This window comes from Buteo buteo, chromosome 5, assembly GCF_964188355.1.
Source record: "Buteo buteo chromosome 5, bButBut1.hap1.1, whole genome shotgun sequence".
NCBI classification, from domain to species: Eukaryota; Metazoa; Chordata; class Aves; order Accipitriformes; family Accipitridae; genus Buteo; species Buteo buteo.
Genome location: NC_134175.1, coordinates 36,355,417 through 36,368,161, shown reverse-complemented (window position 1 = coordinate 36,368,161; position 12,745 = coordinate 36,355,417). Strand labels below are relative to the sequence as shown.

Here is a 12,745-nt window from a genome sequence, read left to right as displayed (position 1 = left end):
GGAGGTACCGGGCCCCCGGCGCCGGGGGCGGAAGGGGCTGCGCACCGAGGGGCGGGGGAGGCGAAGGACTGCCGGATCCCCCCACCCCCCCACCCCCCGCATCCTCCTCGCCTTCCCCCCTCCCCGGCCGCCAGCTCCACGGAGACGCTGCCTGGACCCTCCCTGCTCCGGATCCGGCCGCTCCCCGCCCCCCTTCCTACCCCAGCTGGGGGCTGCGCTCCGCGACACCGAGACGGCGGAGAAGACCGGAGGGAGGGGGGGGGGGTGTCTCTGTGTGCGTGTGTCCCTCCCGCCTGCGCGATGGGGAGGGGGGGAGGCTGCCGAGGAGCGGAGGCTCCTGGATACGTTTTCTCTAGAAGAAAGGGGAAAAAAAAATGGAACTGGGGATCCGGGGCAAGAGGGCCCGGGGTGGGGTGGGGTGGGGGTCTCCTGGGTGCTGCGGGGGCCTCGGGCAGACGGTGCATGTGAACGAGCCCCCCCGCCGCGGGCAGAGCCGGGCTCCGCGCCGCCGGCCCCGGAGCTGTCCGTGGTGCTGGAGCCGCCGCGGCTGAGCAGACAAAGGCGGGGGGGGGGGGGGGGCGGGCAAGGCCAGGGGGGCCGCGGGCTTTCATGTCGTGGGCGCTGTCTCCCCCCGCCCTCCCCCCGCGTGGGGGATGCGCCCCCCTCCCCCCCGGGCATGGGCTCCTCACCCCGCGGGAGCCGCCCGCTTGCCCCTTTGTTCGAGCCGCTGGGGGGGGGGGGGCGCCCACCCCCCCCCTTCCCGCGGGTAAACCTCTCCCCCCCCTTCCCCGATGCGTCCCCCGAAACAGGGTCCCGGTGGGGTGATGCCTACCCCCCCACCTTAGCTTGCTGTGGGGAAAGGGGTCTGTGCCAGAGGAGGCCTAGGGAGCCCAGGGGGAGGGGGCCTGCTATGGGGGGGGGGTCCCCTCTCCTCTTGCTTTGCTTCACTAGAGAATAAAGAGGTGGCCTGGACGGGCCTGGTGGTGGCTCCCTGGACTTGCTGGGCTGTGGGGTGCAAGGGGAATTGGGGGGGCACCCCAAGCTCCCAGTCATGCCCCCTCTCCTCCCCAAGAGGGATGGGGGTTGGGGCTGGTTCTCAGAGGGGGTTTTACTCCCTGGTATGAGTTGGGGGTCAGAATTTCACCCCTGTTTATTGTGCCCAAGGCCAGTCCTGGTCCACCCAACTGCCCCTTGGCTTCCTATGAGCTCTCCTGGCCTCCTCCATTCCAGATGGAAATGCTTGATGCCTGTCTGCTGCACTGAATTTAACCAGGATCCCACAGCCCATGTCACCTCCATTTTTTTTTTTCCCCTGCCTAAAGCTACCACCCCTCACCTCCTTCCTCCCTATCTCTGCTCTGCAGGGCCAGGCTCCCTTCCCTGCCAGCAGCAGGCTGTGGGAGCTGTGTTGCTAGCCCAGTTACCAGGCCTGTGCTTCTGCAGACCCCTAGGGAGAGGGGCAGAGAAGGGGAAGGCTTTGCCTTTCTCATAGCTGGTTGCTACGCTTCAGGCTTCTGAATTTGCTGGGGCTTCTTTAGCAGGATCCACAGTACACACTCTCCGGTTGGGATCTGCATCCAGTGCTTGCCAGTCCCTCTGAGCCCAGTGCTTGGGCTCTCCTCAGCCAGGAAGAGCTGTGCTGGCTCTGCAGGTCATGGAGGGTAAGCTGGATTCTCTCTACCTTTGTGTGCATCAGCAGAGCTGCTAATTAGGCCCAATCTGGCTCATTCAGGCAAAGCTGTGCCGCCAGGAAGACAGCACAGATGTCCCTGTGACGAGGGCTGACCTGGCAGGGTGCTGTGCAAGGCTTTTCTGTGGCTGCATAAACCCACTGAGACCTGTGCTGCTCCTCTCCTCCCTGTCCCTAATGGGTGCTCATGTTTGTGCCTTTAGATTGACATTCATGTGACCTTGTGGTGAGCTGTCTGGGCCAAAACATACTCACAACCCACCCCAAATTTGGCCATATCCACATCTTGTGCTGGGGAAGGTAGTAGTCCTTACTCCGGCTTAAACAGGGGTGGAATTGGACCCTTAGAGCTCCTATGGGGCTGTTGGGTGAGCCCTGACGCTCCCCTATCAGCATTTTGTGGAGAGGGAAACTGAGGCATGGTAACATGAAGCAGCATGCCGCAAGCCAGCAAGAAGGGTCTGCAGCATCACAGGGTAACACCCAAGCCATTGGTACCAGTTGTCTTCACCCTGAGCTGGGGGGGTTGTCTAGTGACCCCATACCCTCAGCCATGGGGCTTTATAGAGTCTTGTCTCTAGAACTGAATAACCTGCCAGCACTGGTGGAGGTTTCCCACCCTGCAGATCCCCTTAGAGACACCCTCAGGGTCCTACCAGCCTCAAGCCCCAGCCTTTTAAAATGCTTCCAGCTGCAGTGAGGCCATGTCCTTCCCCTCCTCCCTTGTGTTTCATTGATTAAGAGTGCTAGACCTCATTGGGGGATTTAGGAAGAGCTAATTGCAGACTGGTAATTGAAGACAGCTTGGAGTCTCTGGAAATGTCAAGGAATGAGAGACGAGCTTAGATGCTCCTGTGCATTTAAATATGCATCGTCGGCTCAGCCAGCGCCTTACTGAGGGGAGACATGTCTGGTTTTCCCTCCCCCAGAGGACCTTGTACAGCTGCTGGGGGGAGCAAGGCAGGGGGACCACTAACCTTACCTTGCCTGGGAGCCTCCTGCTCCCCCCAAGGCAAGGGGGGGGGACGGGGGGGACACAAGCAGGGGCGGGTACTGAGGGTGGGAATCCTCAGACAGGCTTGGGAGCTCAGCATTTTCCTCTCAAAAGCTGTGTGCTTTAGCCTGCCAGACCCCTGTGCTGCTGCACAATGCCACAGGGGTCTGGGCTCAGGAGCCAGCTATGGGGCAGCAGTAGGGGGATGGAGAGATCTTGTTCCCAAACTTGTGATACCTGCAGCCAGCTGGTGCTCTCTGAGGAGCAGTGAGGGGCTGAGATCTTCTCAGGAAGGGCTGGAAAGCCCCTCTTGCTGCCAGCTGCAGGGCCCAGCAGTGTCTGGTGTTGCAGAGATGGGGGATTCACATTGGGTTTGGGACTCAGAGGTAGAGCAGCAGGGCCAAGTCAGGGATCCATCACCACAGGGCCTTGATGAAGAATCACAGCTCTTTCCTAGCTTGAAATTCCTCCAGCAACAACACTTCTCCTCTCTATGCCTCCCAGTGGATGCCCCATCATGCCTCTACCCCATGTTGCAGCAGGGCGGGTGGGCACAACCTGCATGGTGCAGCCTGCAGTTGGTTCAGCCCCTCCTGCCACAGGGAGGTCTCTTCTCAGGCCATAGCATGCTTCTCTTGCTCCCTAAGGGTGTGTGGGGCTGCTGGAGGCACCAGGATACATAGTCACCTTTGAAAGGTGGGGTTCTGCCTGGAGATCATGGAGCAACAGCTCTGTGGGACTTCCCTTGCCCTGCTGCTCTGTCTGCAGAGCAAATTCCATGCACTGGATGCGCTGGCTGTGGCACTGGGACATGGAGGAGCAAAGGGCAGCTGGAGCAGCCAGCCTGGCAAGCTGTGCCTTCTCCTGCTGGACAAACAGCGGGGAAGCTGTGCTCTTGCTATTAAGAGTTGGCAGCATCCCCCAGAGTGACTCGGAGCTACTCTGTGGGGAGGAAACTGCTCCGGATGATGCAGACCCAGCGCCCACGTGGCTGGCACAGGACCTGCCTCAGCCCAGCTTTCTGCACAAGCCCTTCTCCTCCATTCGGCTGTAAGGATGATGGATAACATGTTCCTCAAGGCAGATGGAAGTGGGAGGTCTCTCTTCTGCCTCTGTGGGAGTTACTCGGACGCTGGCTCCATCTCAGCTTCCGGCTGCTGCTGTTCTGCTGAATTGGGGATGACTTGTGGGTGCAGGTTTCTGGTCCCCTCGCTGTTCCGTGGCACTTCAGTCACAGCTGCTGGTGGGTTGTCTAGGGGGGAAGATGTGGACAAAGTGACCCAGGGAGATGGCAGCAAATGGCAGAGAAAACATGAGGGGTCCTAGACTAAATTGGCCAATGAGATACTTGTACCCAGGGAGGGGCAGGACAGCTGCCTCAGGGTCTCAGCTGATGGGGGACGCATCCAGGCTGGGGTGGGAACCCTGCAAGGGGCTTTGAGTTCTGCCTGTGCCCAGAGTAGCCCAGTGGCAGGCATGAGACTGAAGGAGGTGGGACAGCAGACAGTTTGCCCGCCCCCACCCCCCCTGTAGCTGGAGTGTGGCTTTGGCATTGCCTGGCTGGTGGGTATGGGACTGAGGATCACAGCTCTGTGCCAAGAAGCTGGGACAGGTGGGGAAGGGGAACCAGATGCCTTGGAGCCCTGCTGTGATGGTTAATCCTTCTGCCATGGAGCCCAGCAGAGTGGAGGGAGGGCCAGGGCTGCCTAGACTGGGGCATTACTTCCAGCCTGCTGATTGCTGAGCATGGAGGTTACACTGTTCTGTGTCCCCTGTCTGTCTCACGGTCCTGTGTCATGCCTGAGGACCAAGCTCCTTGGGGGAGAGCCAGGCAGCACCAAGCTGTAGCCCAGAGCAGTCATGGGGAGCCTGCCCCAGGGAGTGAGTGCCCCCCGGGCTGGACTGGGTGCCACTCCCTCATCAGAAGTCCTGCATTAGAGCGTAATCTGGCATTAGTGCATTAATCCAGTCCTCTCTGCTGCCCAGCCCCTGCCCTCAGCAGAGCCTGGCCCAAGGTCTCAGTGTACAGCCGGGCAGGAGCGGCACCAGGACACTGTCTCCCTGGCAGCCCTTGCCTCGGCACCAGCGAGGAGACGGCAGCAGGGGCAAGGTTTGGGGCTCCATCTAGAGCATCCTTGTGTCTGGCGAGGGCAGCGAGCAGGGAAGAAACCCAAAGTGCACAAAGCTCCTCCCAGGTGCATCCAGGACCTGGGGAAAGAGAAGTCCAGGCCAGGGGGGTTTACGGTGGCAGTACGGCCCCAGCCCCAAGCACGTTGGCAAGGGAGAAAGCAGCACCTTTTGGAAGCATCACAGTTGGTTCCTTGGAAGGGCTTCCAGAGGGGTGTTGGAGCCCAACTACCTGCACCTGCGGGCTCCGGCTCAGCGACACTGAGTCACGAAGCACGTTGCAGGGAGCCAGGCCAAGGGATGGTGGTGTCTGGAGAGAGGATGTGAGTCAGCAGGTTGGAGGGGGGGGGTGGTGAGCAGAGGAGCCAGCGCAGTGGGGGCGCGGAGAGGAGGAAATAGGTGGGAATCGGGAGAGGTGGAGGGGCAGCAGGGGTGGGCAGGGAGGCAGCCCCATGTTCCCTGGGGCAGACGTGACCTGGCTGTGCTGCAAAGGCTCTTCCCAGCGTGAGAAATTAAGCAAGTGGTGACGTGGCTCTGCTAAAATAGGAGAGGGGCTACTCCATCCCCTCTCTGATCCTTTACTGTGGGGCTGGGAGGCTTTGGGGGAGTTGGAGGAGTCGCCCACCATCCTGGCAAGAGGCTGAGGCCAGGACAGGGCTCAATCCTGCCCTCTTGCTAGCTAAGCAAAGACAGAGACAAAGATTTTTTATTTTTTTTTTAAAGTAGGAAAAAAACCATCTGCCTTTAATCAAAAGGCAGAAGAAGCTGCCAGGCCACGTGCTCTGCTCCCTCGCTCTTCCCAGCGCAGGCTGAGGCCCTTCGGGACCTCATTCCCCCATCTAACCCTGGGCAGGGCACCTGAGGACTCCCTGCAGGTAGGTCTGGAGCCCACGGGTGCACTGGGCCCATGCACCCTGCTGTCAGACACCTAGGACAGGCTCCCCACCCCGCTGGTGCACCCCACTGCCAGGGATAGTGTGCCCCCATCAGCCCCCCGGGCTGGGCACCCCTGGTCAAGGGCAGGGACAATACTCCACCAGGAGCCGTGCTGGGCTCGGCCCTGCTCACCCATTGGCAGGATTTTGCTGCAGTCTGCTCCAAGCTGTCGGTTTTGGTGACTGAAGAAAGTAGTGCTGCTGGCAGGCTGGGTCAAATGAGGCTCTGGGGATGGGGGAGGCTGGGTTGGGTGGAAGGTGATGCTCTGCCCTCGGCACCGGTAAGCACAACATGGAGGGGGGGGTCTGCTCCCAGTGGGGCCTGGGGATGGGAGCATCCCGAGTTGCCATGGTGACACTGGCTGCATCCTCAGGCAGACAAGAGCATCGCTGGTGTAGTCCTGCATCGGTGTCCCCCACCTTCCCTCCTGGCTGTCATCCCAGGGGAGTGTAGAGCTGGTTCCCAGCTTTTGGGGTGGCACTTTGGGGTCAGAGCAGGGGGACTGTGCCAGTAAGCTCAGCCAGAGCAAAGCAAACCCTCAGCTGCAGCCTGTTGCATTGAGGGTGTGCGGTGGTCCTCCCTCTCACAGAAAAGTAACTCCTCTCCTTCTGCAGCATGTCTGGCCTCTGAACCAGTGGGGACCTGGATTGCAGGGCTGAGAATGAGGAGGGAACTGGGCTCACCTGGGCTTCCCTGGTGCAGGCACTGGCAGAGGGACAGGAGGGATAGGAGCAGGATGGTGGTGGGGGGAGCTGCTAGCAATCCACATCCCTTAATCTGTGTCCTGCCCTGCGTCATGCAGTTACCTAAGCCCCGAAGCAGGCTGCCCTGGCAGGGGCACAGCTCTCTGCCCCAGCTCTGAGGGAGCCAGCTGTGGCCAGCCCCCCATTTCGCCCTTGCAAGGCCAAGCTTGGGGGGCGGGGGGTGTGTGGGGTGTGGTATCTCCAGCCTGAGTGCTGGTTGCATGGGGGTAACTGCTCCACTTCCCCCCACTCTTCACCCTCTGCCATCCTTGGGGACCAGGCTGTGCAGTGCTGAGGGATCCCCCCCAGTCCCTGAAGCTCCTTTCTCATACTTGGGCTCCCTGCTGGCAGCATCAGACCCCCCCACACCCTGTAGCCTGAGCCCTCCCCAGAGAAGACACTGACATCAGATCCCCCTCCCTTAAGCTGATTAGGGCAGTGAGGATGTGTCTGAGCGGATGCCGTGAAGGCCATGAGAGTGACCAGACCCTGGAGGGACGCAGAGGGGGCAGCACGCAGCCCCCACATCTGGGGACTGCTTTAATCTGGGGGGCACAGGGAGAGGGCTGGGGGCTGACCACCCCCTCCATGGGCTGGGTAATTGCATGGCACCCCCTATACAGCCAGTCTGATCCCTGCTATAAGCCTGGCCCCAAGCCCTGGCACCGTGGACCTCCGATGGGGGTGGGATGGGGAGCACAGTCCCAGGGAGGGGGGCAGGCAGAAGGCAGCCCTTGAGCACACACCAGCCACCATGGACACCAGTGGATCCGTGGGCACATTCCTGAAGCTGGGCAAGCAGTGCTTCCCTGCTCACCCCTGCATCTATGTCACATGTGAGCCTAGCCCCACGGCTTGGAACCTCCCCGCTCCTGGCACAGTGCAGCCCAGCAGGGACATCTGGGCTGTGCCAGGCCCAGTGCATTGCCCCAAGTTGGCTGCACAGAGCTCTGTGAGTCATGAGAGATCTGGCTCCTGGCATCCCAAATTCCCCTGGATGATGGCAGGGTGGCAGATATGCTGCCAGGCCAACTGCATCTCCTCTTTGCCTCCAGCTGCCACATCCTCTTGCCAGCCTGGGAACAGGGTATGTGGCTTCACTGGAGGGGTGTCTCAAGAAGCCCAGGGGTTTCCAGCTCTGCCCTGTCTCTTGGGGGCTGTAAGAGCCAGAGGTGATGCCTGGAGAAAAGGTGATGCAGCAGGGTGGCCACATCCTCCCCACCCCAGCCCTGCAGGTGCTCTGACTCAGATAGGAGAGGATTTGCTGGGTGGCTTCCCCTCTCGCCAGCTCCCTGCAGACATGAGAGGACACAGGTCACAGCACCTCTCTGTTTTATTGAAGACCAATCCCTCCCCCCAGCCAGCGCAGAGCCCAGCATGCCCATCTTCTGCATCCACTGGGCCAAAGTCCTGCTCCGGAGGATGGGGGCACCTCCTTGGACACAGGGGCAGGGACCCAGGGCTCCCCCTCTGTGCCCAGGGCTCCCAGCCCTGCTGTCATCCCTTTTCCTGTTCCACCTCCAACCCAGCCTTGTTCCTGGGGATGTCCCCACCCGTGAAGGGTGTCCCACCAAGTCCTGCATTTGAGGCTGAAGCATTAAACTTCAAAGTAATCAGCAGGACACGGGCTCATGTGCAGGGCTTCAGGGACCATCCCACTCTGTGGCATGGTCCTTGGGCACTGGAGAGAAGGCAGAGTTGCAGGGGCCAGGCTCTGCTGCCTCTGGGTTCTGGCCTTGCCCTGAGGGCTGGCAGTGCCCCTCACACCTGCCCCTGGCACCTCCAACAGCAAAGCCCTGCCCTGGGCAGGAGTTAACCCATGAAGGTCATCTGCTCTCCAGACCAAGGCTTCTCCTGAGGTCTGGAGGAAGCCACCATCAGCAGGAGGTGTAGGAGGGATGGAGGAAAGGAAGGCTTTGGAGGCAAAGGTGGGGAACCAAGGAGTAGCAAGGGGAGTCCCCTTTCCCTGCCCCTGCCCAGTGGGACCCTCACCCATGGACACAGCTGCCCTGGGGCCCCAGCTCCTGATTCCTCTCTGCAGAGAGAGGGGAGGGCAGGCACAGGCTGAGGGCAGAGTTAAGGATGTTCATGGGGTGGGCAGCATGTTGCAAAGGAAAGGGGGGCATGGTCCCTGCCAGGAGGAGAGCCCATGGTTTTTCCTTCCATTCACACCCTGCTTTAGGTATCCACATCTGTTCCCAGGATCATGGATCCCTCCTCACCCTAAATTTAGATGGCGTCTCTTCTCCAGCCACCCACATCAGGGAACCAACCCAGCTACCCTGCAAGCACCCCTCACCCCCCACGCAAACTCTCCAAATCTAAAAGGGGGCAACTGAGAGCAGGGCATGATCCCACCCACCCATCCCTCCCTGCTGAGCTCCCTAGCTCCACAGCCCCATGCTGCCGGGGATGGGGAGGTCCACCTGGCGCGGCTGAGCCTCTAATGGTAATGGTTATTCATGTTGTTGAGGTGGGAGGCTGCCATGGCGCTGAATGGGGCAGAGGGCTGGAGCCCGTGCCCGGGGTAGAGGGATGGGCTGGAGCCAGGCCAGTAGGAGAAGCCAGCCGGCGTCACCCCCGAGGTCATGAGGTTGAGTTTGGAGATGCCCGAGAAGGGCAGCGGGGTCAGGTTGCCCTGAAATTTGTAGAGGGTGTGATCGGGGGCGGACGGCTGGCACACCTGCGCCAGCCCGTGGAAGTCGAACTTGTAGGCGTAACGCTTGCCGTGGACCTTGGTCATGATGTTCTTGTCGTAGTAGTAGCGCAGTGCCCGGCTCAGCTTGTCGTAATTCATGTTGGGTTTGCTCTTCCGCTCGCCCCAGCGCCGTGCCACCTCATCGGGGTCGATCAGCTTGAACTCCCCGTTTGTGCCTTCCCAGGCGATGCAGTTCAGGTTGGCCCGGTCGGAGAGCAGCTCCAGCAGGAACTGCCACAGCTGGATCTGCCCGCTGCCTGCAAGGCCAGGCCCCAGAGATGTTAAAGCTCCTTTTCAGGGCACAAGGAGCGAGGCAGGATGCACCCCAGTCTCCTCAACCCCCTGCTATGTTGCCCCCTCCCACACCCAGGTATCAGATGCACCTCACTGCATCTTCCCTGCTCTAGAGACACAGAAGATGGTAATGAGGTCTTGTCTCCTTTACAGCATCCCTACCCAATCCTGCCCCCCAAGCGAGAGGAGGAGAGGAAGCCCCTGTACATCTGGACAGGGGTAGGAATGCTCAGAGGTCAATGCAGGCTGCAGTGGGTCTGGATCCAGGGTCCCCACCTCCCTCCCACCCTAATTCATACCCCACTGAAGATGAATACCTGCTCATTTGCTTTGGCGTGAGGTTCTGGCCTGGTTCTTTCATCTGCAACCCCAAGAAGGAGGTATCTTGGCAGTACCCAGATCCATCCCAGCACCAATATTCCCCACTGCCACCTCTGCTTGAAATTGGGCTAGAGACACAGCACAACCCTTGCCCATCTCTAGGGGCACTGTGCCCTGCAAGGATGTCTCCGTGGTGAGCTGAAGTCAGGGTGCAACACTGCTCTGACCTGCACCCCTGGTGGGTGCAGGCAGGTATAGGGGAAGAGAGACCACAACAGGGCAGGACCTGCTGTGGCTTTGAATCAGGCACCAATGTTCCTTATTTCCAGAGGAAAACTGTCCTCTCTAAGCCATGGCCATTGCACCCACAGCTTGCACCCTTGGTGTGTGCCCAAGATGCCTCTGTGCCAGGCTGTGCACACACAGGAGCCTGACACACCTGGACATGCTTTTCTGCCACTATTTTTTTCTAAAGGTGCTTGGATCTCATATAGAGGTTTAGCACCCACGACCCCTGCAGCAGGCAGTCCCACAGCTCAGCTACATTTCCCACAAAGAACCACCTTGTCCCGCTTGCTTCGCACCGACCTATTTTATCTGGTGCCCCCCAATTCTTGCTCTGGATGAAGCAGGGAAGAGCCATGCCCAATCTGTCCCCATTCCACCGAACCCTGCTCAGACATCCTGATCCAGGCAGATGAGCCCAGATCTTTTCAAGGTATTGTATTTCCAAATCCCCCATCCTGGGACTGAGGTGGGGGATCTCCCCTCCCTAGGGTACAGCCACAGCCCTTACCTCTTCTCCATCCCTGCAGCCCGCCACCCCGGGTTCCTGCTATCCCCCACCCACAGGGTGCCCCACCTGCAAGGATGGCAGGGAGGTGATGGGGGGTGCAGCTGGGTGGGGTGGTGAGGCTCAACCCTGCCTGCCGCAGCACCCAGCAGCTCCCCGAGGAAACCTTCAGGGATCCAAAAAGGTCCTTCTCACCACAGCGCAGTGCACCGAGTACGGCTGGGGCAGAGTCCTCAGCGCAGAGGTGGAAGGGCCCCACCCTAGTCCCAGCTTTGCCCACCCCCCCATCCCTAAACCAGGGCTCCCCTTTTCCCACTCAGGGCACGCCTTGGCCCTTGTCTCCTTGCCAGACAGGCAAGCTACATGGCCCAAACGCCACAACGCTGGCCCCCTAGCCGCCTGAGAACCAGTGCTGCTGCACTCCCCAGCAGGCTCCAGGCTGCTCCCTGGCCAGCCCTTGGCTGATCCCCGGTCCCCCGGGATGGTTTTCCCCGGACGGATGGCTCCTGCTCCCCGGGATCCATCATCTCCCAGCCGACCCCTGCCCTCCCGAGCCCGAGCCCTTCGCTGGCAGCTCCCCCCCGGCTGGTATCTCACCTCATCCCCCCGCTCCCAAGCACGGGGGCCCCGAGCCCGGATTGGACTCCCCAGTTCCCGGGCTGGCTGGCAGCTCCCTCCCCGTCGGGTGTCCCCGGAGCACCGGGGGGAACCGGAGCTGGGACCCCGCCGCCGCCCGGGGCTACGGGGACGGAGGCTCCCGGCCGTCGGGGCTCGGCCGGTCTCCCGGTGGGTTTTAGCGGCGGGATGCTCCCAGCCCGAGCCGCCCGCAGCAGCAGTGAGCGGGGCTCCGCGGCGGCCGTGTCCTGCGTGGGCAGTGCCCGGCACACGGACGGGAAGGGGTCCCCGATGGCTGCGGGGCGGGGAAGGATGCTTGTGCCCCGGGGGGTCCCCGCTCCGGGCGAGCCGGGGGGAGCGGGGCCGGTCCAGGGGAAGGGGCAGCGGTGCTCTTACCTTTCTGCACGCCGGGGCTGAGAGACCCCCACGCCTGGCTCTTCCCGTCTTTGAACAAAGTTTCCCCGACTGGATCTGGGGGGGGAAAAAGGGGCGCGGGTGGGGGTGGAGGGGGGGGGCTGGAGCCAGGCGGGACCGCGACCCCCCGGCGCCCACCCGCGGGCAGCCTCCCCGCAGCCCCCGGCCGCTCCCCCTCGCCTGCCCCGCCGCCGCGGCGAAGCCAGGAAACGCGTCCAGGAAAAAGGAAATCCGATTTCCGACCGAGCCGGGGAAGCTTTTAAATAGGAATAGAAAATCCCGCGGGCTGGGGTAGGGAGGAGAGAGGGACAGAGGGAGAGAGCTGCGGGGCAGGGGGGAGAGGGAGAGGAGGCGGGTGGGCTGGAAGGATGGGTGGCAGGAGCGGCGGGTGGAAGGAAGGACGAGTGTTGGTGTTTGGGGAACAGACGGCTGGGGAAAGGCGAGAGGGATGGAGAGGCAGATGGAAGGAAGGAAGGAGAGATGGGTGGATGGATGGAAGGACAGAAGGGAGGATGGGTGGATAGATGGAGGGAAGGATAAGAAAGAGAGAAGGAAGGGCGAGAGGTGGAAGGATGGAAGGAAGGGCAGGTAGTGGGTAAGGCAGTGGAAGACTGGGCTGATGGAAGGGACAGAGAGTAGATGGAAGGGATGGCTGGTAGCGGGGACAGAGAGAGGGACGGAGGGACAAGTGGGTGGCACGGAAGGATGGATGGAAGCACAGGGGAAGGGTGGGTGGGTGGGGGGAAGGATGGGTTGGAAGGACAGAAGGGTGGATGGAGGGGTGGAAGGACAGGGGGACGGTGGGCGGATGGAGGATGGAAGGGAGGACGGGTGTGCGGGCGTGGAAGGCTGTGAGGACGGCTGGAAGGAAGAAGCAAGGGATGGTTGGAGGGCTGGAAGGCAGGAAGGGAGGATGAGCGGAGGGAGAGGGGAAGGCAGGGTGGGCTCTGGAGGGAGACGGGACAGAGAAGGGCCCCGGGGCAGCGGCGGGGCAGGGCGGGCGGGGGCCGGGTGCTGTGCGGTGCACGGCGCTGCGGCGGGGCAGCGGCCGGGGGGGTCCGCCCGTACCTGGCAGGTACATGTTGAGCAGCAGTGGCACCGCTCCGGCGCCGTGTCTCAT

General features: G+C 61.7%; 1 protein-coding gene across 1 annotated transcript; it reads right to left on the bottom strand.

Moving 5' to 3' along the window:
- Positions 1–8,901: 8,901 nt before the first annotated feature.
- Positions 8,902–12,745, bottom strand: FEV (FEV transcription factor, ETS family member). Its single transcript, XM_075029390.1, has 3 exons — positions 12,694–12,745; positions 11,608–11,682; positions 8,902–9,445 (listed from the first exon to the last, which is right to left on the bottom strand). The coding sequence occupies exons 1-3, from the start codon at positions 12,743–12,745 to the stop codon at positions 8,934–8,936; spliced, it is 639 nt and encodes a 212-aa protein (XP_074885491.1). The 3' UTR covers positions 8,902–8,933.